Raw genomic sequence first — 7,926 nt, forward strand, 5'->3', positions numbered from 1 at the left:
GACGACACTTTGAGGAAGCCTCATTTCTAGTCGTGCTAGAAGTTACGCCTTCAGCCCCACCAGCTATTGCCCATCTCTTGACTTTGTAACGCTGTTACAGAAGTCAAGCTTTCTTATGGCACTTGCATTGTTCTGCATGTTTTCATGAATAAACAAAACTGAGAAAGAGTTATAATCAAAGCTGAAGTTCAGCCAGGGGTGACAGGTCATATTTCAGATTCTCTGCGGAATGACCTTTGATCCAGGGGGATGGTGACTTGTAGTCTTTCTAACTCATGTCGGTTGTTCCCAGCTTCATCCACGACCCTGTCGCCGTTTTCTTCTTCTTCTTCTTCATCCCTATTCATGAAAGCGAGTTCGTTTTCATAGCAGAAGGAGTTGGTGCTGGGGGCCAGGAACTTGTTCTCTACCATGTCCTTGGCACTGCAGCGAGGGGTCGACGGCACCTCAAAGGTTTTGTGAAAGTGGGAGTAGTCCACTTTGTACTCGTTCTTCTCCTCAAAGAGGACGGGCTCGAACCTGTGACCCCACAGGATCTCTGAGGCCAGATATGAGCTGCGCGCCTGCGTTGTCATGGCAGTCGCCTCCACCAGGCCCTCAAGTATAACAACAATCTCAAAGTCAGATGTTTCCAAGTCCTGCTTGCTGATGCCAAACAGGGGGCTCTCTTCATCGATCTCGTGAAGAATCGTGATGGGTGAGACCAGGAAAATCCGGTCTGTGCCTTTGTCATAGCCGACATTAATATCTATTTGGTCTAAAGGTATATACTCCCCTTCCTCAGTAATCCGTGGCTTAATCAGCTGTGCCCTGACATGGGCCTCCACAATGTGGCTCTTTCTGAGATTCCCCACCCGCCACATGAGGCAAAGTTTGCCGTCCCTCATGGCGATGACCGCGTTATGGCTGAAGAGGAGCGTCTGGGCTCTCTTCTTGGGCCGGGCCATTTTCGCCATGATTGCGCCAATCATGAAAGAGTCAATGACGCACCCCACAATGGACTGGAACACGACCATGAAGACCGCCATGGGGCACTCCTCCGTGACGCAGCGGAAGCCGTAGCCAATGGTGGTCTGCGTCTCGATGGAGAAGAGGAAGGCCCCCACGAAGCTCTTGACCTGGAGCACGCAGGGCGTGAAGTTCTCGTCCCCGCCGGGGTTGTCCAGGTCGCCGTGGACCAGCGCGATCACCCAGAAGGCCAGGCCGAACGCCAGCCAGGAGACCACGAAGGCCAGGGTGAAGACCAGGAACATGTAGCGCCAGCGGATGTCCACGCAGGTGGTGAACATGTCGGAGATGTAGCGCTGGGACTTCTCGTCCATGTGGGCGAACTGGACGTTGCACTGGCCATTCTTCTTGACGAAGCGGTTGCGGCACTTCCGGCGCGTGTGGATCTTGCCGTTGCCGAAGCCGTTCATCCCGGGCATGGTAGCGAGGCGCAGGCCTTCTTCCTCGGAGGACACGATGCTGTAGCGGCCAGTCCTGCCCACGCTCATGCCTCGCAGGAGACCAGGCAATGTGGAGTCGCAAAGTCACGCAGCCCTGAACTCCCAGTGACCGCTGGCCAAACCATTCACAACGACGAGAGAGACCGCTCACAGTAACAAATCTAATCCAAGCGGGGTATCTGTGCACACTGCCAACACCCTGTAGAAAGAAGCAAAGCAAGCACAGATCAGTTACAGGTTCTGATACAGACTGAAATAGCATAATATAGGCATTATGGTTGTGTTTGAGCTACATCTTGTTTAATCAAGGTCTCCCTAATGATGCGATTTGTGTCTATCATTGCCTTAAAAAACAGAAACAATCTCACTGAAAGGTAGCTAGCATTGATAAAAAGAACAAATATGCCAACAACTTATCTTGTGAATTATATATAAACAGTAGGTGTGTAAAGGGAGTATTATCAGTAACACTTGAACTGAAATACTGAAAATGAAATTAATTTCTTTTATCTCCCAAGTAAATCAATTGCTACATACATTGCTCGCAAGCTGCTAATACAGCATTAAATTAAATACATATAGTAGTACCAACTAGCTACATAATAGTTATTTCTGGGCATTTTTCAATTGGGCCTTGCTAAAGTGCTCATTCTGTGGTTGCCTGCTTTCAGAAATATTGTTAAAATGTTATTGATTGCCTTTTTTGTTGTAAACATTATAATAGAAATACATATTTTTACTCAATAAAAGTTCTGTAAATTTTTGTGTTTAAAATGTAGTGTCAATAGCAGCTATGATATAATGTATGTAAGACATAAATCACTGTGACTTTTACTTTTGCAAAAAAAGTAAGACACTGAATCCCAGTCAGTAAGACAGAACTCACTGGGATTCAGTGAGCACTCTATTTTTGCCTTTCAGGGACTTTTGAATCAGGTGAAATGCAATCAAGAAATTTAAGTAAAGCAAATGTTTATATAATCTGCCTGTGTTTTTTCCTTTCAGAATTCACATCACAATTAAACCAGTGGCATTTCATATTGTGATGGTACATTATGGCTCTAAGGTACTGGGAAGAAAGTTATGAGTGTCTTCCTCTACAGGATACTGGTTCTTCCAAAAATAATATTAGAAAAAAGGTTGGTACACACAGTCTTTGTTTATCAACAAGTTTCTGAAAAGCCCATCTGGTATCTGATCATATGAGTATTTTTGGTCCACCACAAATGGCTGTCTTCTCAGAATGAATTTGGTATAAATCTGAAAGAAAGCACTTGGGGAAAAAAATCCCGACAGCAGACTCTCAATCTCTCTGATTTTTCAGGCCATTTAACCCAAATCCCTGGCAAAGCTTTATGGGAAGGAGAGCTTTTTTTATTAGTATTTCCAAATGCGACTGCAAAATGAGTTGATGGTGTGTAAAACACAAAACAAACAGCCAGTAGGTGGACAGCCTGTACTAGAAAGAGTAACTGATCCTCATCTAATTTAAGACTACAGTCCTCTTAGCATCTGCTGAGAGCTCAATCAAGATGGCTCAGCATTTCTTTCCCTCTTTGGTGAGGCTCCAGGGGGGCAGGGAGAGGGAGCATGCTGGGAAAACATCAGCGTGCCTGTGAAGTAGGTCCAGACGATCACACCTGTGGCACAGGTTTTTATTGTTTTAATGATAGTGGACTAATTTGAATCATCAGCTATAGCCACTGCAGTATAATCTACCGATTTGCTGTTGTGTAAGGCTTTCATTTCTGATTTTGCACAAGCATTCCTGACACTACTGTGCGTGTGTGTACATTTTCACTACTGCATTAAGGTAAGATCCTGCCACATGCAACTGGAGACTGTCTTTGCACTCTGCATACGAACACCAGCGGTTAGGATGTCACTGATCTGTCTAGAGAATGCAGACAGCAGCGTCTGAGTACTTTAAAGTTATTACCAAACATTATCACCCTCCAAATCCATGTAAGGCAAAACCACTACGTCATTCAGACCATTCCAGGAGGGTAGGACAGTTCTTGGAATACTGTACCCAGATTCTTCTTATTCTGAAAGTATGAATTCTTTTTTTTTTTACATTTCATTTGCTGTCTCATTTGTTGGCAACTGTAATCTCATATTCAGAGGAGTCAGCCAAGAAAATTCACATGACACTGTCACAGTACGTAAAACCTAGACTTAGTAACACAGCTAAATGACCCCACGGATCATATTATAATTTCGCTCCGCTAATAGCAGTTACATGGCATTGCATTTTATTTTGCAGAAGGCCAAGCAATGTGCTGGCATGCACTAGGGTGACTTGGTTATTTTTCCAGGCCTGTTCTTGTCACATCATATGCACTTAAAATGCTCAGGTAAACATAAATGCACAAAGGCTTAATTGCTGCTGTTGGAACAGATAAGCAGCATTTGTGCTCTGCTCTCTACATTTTCCATGATTCAAACACAGACCCATCATATGACTGTTAATTTATATTGCATACTGTCAAATTCCATGACCTGGAGGAGTCCTCCATTTTGCTTGTATAAACACACAGCTTGGATGTGTGAGTCTGTGTGACAAAAGCGGTTGTGTTTGCCCTGTGTTTTTGGGGGTGGAGGGACAGCTCTGTGTTACTCTGTGTGAGTCAGTTGCCCTGGTGTGATTGGAGCCCACCAGAGCCCTTCACTAGAGAGCCGCTGAGTAACACCCTCCACAGTGTCAAACGCTGGCGAGAGACAAGCCAGCGCACAGGTTAAGCACCAGCACCGAGAGCAGAGATGGGCACACATGAGTCATGTGTTTGCATGGACACGTAGGAAAATCAGCTGTGGTGCCAGTAGTCTTTGAGGCTAAAAAACTGCAGGAAGAATACTACAGCAGACATGAAATAAATGTAAGTTAATGCATACCTTGTTTGGAGTGACTTGTTCATTAAAAACTCAAACAACCCTGAATTCGGTTTCCCCCACTCTTGTCCAGTTTCCGATGCAAAACTGATTGCTTTACAGAGGTAGGTAGACACTTGAGTCATCAAAGCCCCTATTAAACATGCTTTAGTTTCAGGAGAGGCCAGTGCTCCAACACAGAGTGCTGCAGAGAGCTACAGCATGTATGGTTGCATGCACTTAAAGATGTAGGTCGTTTGAAGAGGTGTGCCAGTTTCTGGGTTACCAGAAATGATCCGAGGCATGAAAGAATGACTACAGACTGTTTTAAAGGTTAGGAACAGCGTACAATATAAGAGTCATTTGTTTTCTGTTCTTCTATGGAGTGTCCTCCAAACAAGATGATTCAAAACCTCAAACATGGTTACAGCTCAGTTTTAGGTGTCTCTTCACATTGTTTGCAAAGGGCAGAATTTGGAGTGTTGCCATGTATTGTGTGTTTGTGCATTTATGAGCTTTGTTTGGGTTATTTGTTCACATCATTACATTTCCCTATGGATTCTTCAAATATGAAGAAGATTCTGACTCTCAACCTATCCGGGCATTGCTTCAGTGAAGTGGTATACCTTCTGCTAGGAGCTGCATCTCTGCCTTAGTTTAGTGGAATTAGAGCCAAGTGTTACTAGATGGTTTCCAAAGGTCACTGGGTGTAGGGTTTTGGGTTTCCCAGAAACCAACTGAGCTTATTTTTTCATATTACTTGGATCTCCAAGTCTTCTGGTTTGATAAACATTTGAAATTCATGTCATTTTTTTTCTTCAAGATCTGGTGGCAAAAAAAGTGGAGCGCTGCTTAGAAGTGGGTCCCTGTTCAGCTGTGTCATGATGGCGTTCAGGTAGGCTGCCAAGAAAATGAGAGAGGCTAAATCTGTTGCATTTTCTCCTGCACCATACCCTCTCCACCACTGACAGTTCACCTCATTCTCCATTTCCTCATGGTTCTCACTGTCCCTAGCCTGCTGCTTTTTCTCAAGCTCTACAGCAGATCTGTCGCTGATTTCTCTCCTCTTTTTTGTCACCATGATGTTGCTCTATTTTGATGTTTGATGTTGCTCCAGACCGGCTCTCCGTGGCTTCTGTCTGTCAAGAGGGTGAATTTTGCAGAGACAAATCTTACACGCAGAAGTTAAGCAACACAAAAACGGATTCATTTGGAGGGACACGCACATGAGCTTTTTTGAGCTAATTCCCTGGGGAGGAGATTCCAAAAGCCACATGTTACCTGTCCTTTCCTGACTTTTAATGGGTGCATTACTTCTTGCTTCTTGAAGGACACTGCTGAAGACTGTGCATTATTAATGATGTAAGTTATTTGTATATAAAGTAGTAGACTCTTTAATTATCAGAGAAAGTGTTTGTTTTTTTCCTTTTTCCTTCTCGTTTTCCACTTTAAGGCAAATGCTGGCTCCTTGCCCAATGTGTAGGCAGACTTAATCCACAGTCCATTATGGTCAGTCTAATTGCCGTTTTCTTAAATCATTTAACAAGAAATCATGTGGCTGCATGTCACATTAGCATTTTTCTTTTCGGCAGACAGCTCACTTCTCAGAAGGCCTGATTAATGCACATAAGTGTTTGCTCTAGATTTCTTGCTCCTCACCGAATCCAACCTGGGCAACATACCAGGTAACCACCAGGTTTTTAACCCCTCTTCCACATTTCAGCAGGAATTTGTGGAGGAAAAGGAATCCCACTGAACCATCTTTACAGAGACTTATATATAAAAAAAAGTCTGGTGGCAATTATTGTGTAGGTATTGTATATGTAAGTTATGTTTACACTCACTATTTACTTACATCATCACCATGCATTTGGATATGTTATGCTTCAGAATACGTTTGAACTGATCTCCACTTGCTTTCAGTGACCATATTACTACCTCTGTATCCCCAGTCTGTACGATGAAACTGGGCTCAATCAGAAGTAATTGTGTCTGGAAAGCTATGTACATTGTGATATTATTTATTTCAGAGTAACTTGCATAACTCACAATTAGCATATTATCCATTTACAGTATGCAGCTGTAGATTTCAGTTTGCTCAGGCACATTCGGTTCGACTGGTAACCGAACCTCCAACCTCTGGAGTGCCTCCACAAGCAACAGGTCACACTGTCAACCAAGTCACACCCAGAAAGTCCTGTACACACACACACACACACACAGTAAAAATTTTGTAAAGACTTGGCAACGTTAGTCAGTTTGTGGTGGCTGAGAATAAGTGTTGAGAGCTGCTGCAGTTAGAGTCAGAGATGAGCTCTCTTTATGGAATCCTTTAAAATTATTTTTCATTTCAGAGAACAGATAAGGTGACTAAGCTGTTTCCTGCAAGTTCAAGGGGCAATCCATGGCAATCTAAATCACTTCAGATGTAATTAGCATTTTTTTCTATCGTGGATTTGTAAATTTTATTTATTTTTGGATAATACAGTACTTTGAATGTAGGAAGACTATTGTAATTAAATCCCAGCTCTAACCAATACTGAATATTGAATAAAGATGATTTGGGATTGCAGAATATCAGGGGTATCTTTATGAAGTGTCACTTTACCTTGCAGTTAAGAAATAAATCAAAGACTTGACAGAAACTATATTTCTGATAAGGACAATGTAGTAACTAGTCATATAGAAACGCACTGGCCCGTCGTGAACTTGTGATACAGACAGAGAATCGTACCTGCACTTCTTTGTGAAATTTTACTTTCAAAAATGCATTATAAGGCCTTGGTAAAAGATGTCTTAAGCTGTTACAGGCATTCATAACTGGTTGTCAAGTATTAGGAAACATTTTAGATAGTATGTGATCAATGTTGTGTGTTCATAGTAATTCATAAAATGCTTAACATGGCTAAGTGAGTTCATGTCCAGCTCTCACATGCTTTCCCAACATTTGCTTGTTTGATGAGTAATTTTGCTTCATGCATCATTTAATAATGGAAGCTGACAGTGCAGAAACCCATAGAAATGTGACTAAATCAGCGACAGCCTTTATAATTTCAATAAATGGCAACTAAAATGAAGCATCAATACTGGCAATATTCAGGTGTACTTGCAGGAGGAAGATTTTAAGTGAAATGAATAAACAGAACACAGGGTATGTTCATACCTTAACATGGCTCTCTGAACTGCACAAGGTGCTAAAGCATATAGAGTTCTGTAGTTAGAGTTCAGTAGTATCAAATCAATAGTTAGTTAAAATCATAGTAAATTCCATTATATATAAAAAATCTTTCCAAGAGGTCCATTTTATTGGTTCATTTCAGTAGAACTAACTTAGCTGCAGCCTGGTCAGCCTTCTATTGCAGCGTTTCTCAAACCTCTCCTGGAGTACCCCCTGCCCTGCATGTTTTAGATCTCTCCCTGCTCCAACACAGCTGATTCAAATGATCAGTTTGTTATTAAGCAGCTTCAGGAGTTCATAACGAGTGGATCATTTGAATCAGCTGTGTTGGAGCAGGGAGAGATCTAAAACATGCAGGGCAGGGGGTACTCCAGGAGTGGTTTGAGAAACGCTGTTCTATTGTGCTGGAAGTCACAATGTGATGTGATG

General features: G+C 42.5%; 1 protein-coding gene across 1 annotated transcript; it reads right to left on the reverse strand.

Annotated features, from left to right (window-relative positions):
- Positions 1–206: 206 nt before the first annotated feature.
- Positions 207–1,532, reverse strand: LOC118794272 (ATP-sensitive inward rectifier potassium channel 12-like). The gene has a single exon (XM_036552490.1). It carries the CDS (start codon positions 1,494–1,496, stop codon positions 207–209), a length of 1,290 nt encoding a protein of 429 aa, XP_036408383.1. The 5' UTR covers positions 1,497–1,532.
- Between the last annotated feature and the right edge of the window lie 6,394 nt (positions 1,533–7,926).

Source organism: Megalops cyprinoides, chromosome 19, assembly GCF_013368585.1.
Source record: "Megalops cyprinoides isolate fMegCyp1 chromosome 19, fMegCyp1.pri, whole genome shotgun sequence".
NCBI lineage: Eukaryota > Metazoa > Chordata > Actinopteri > Elopiformes > Megalopidae > Megalops > Megalops cyprinoides.

Excerpts from the sequence above, each read along its gene's own strand:
- LOC118794272 (XM_036552490.1), bottom strand. The coding sequence starts at position 1,496 with ATGAGCGTGGGCAGGACTGGCCGCTACAGCATCGTGTCCTCCGAGGAA.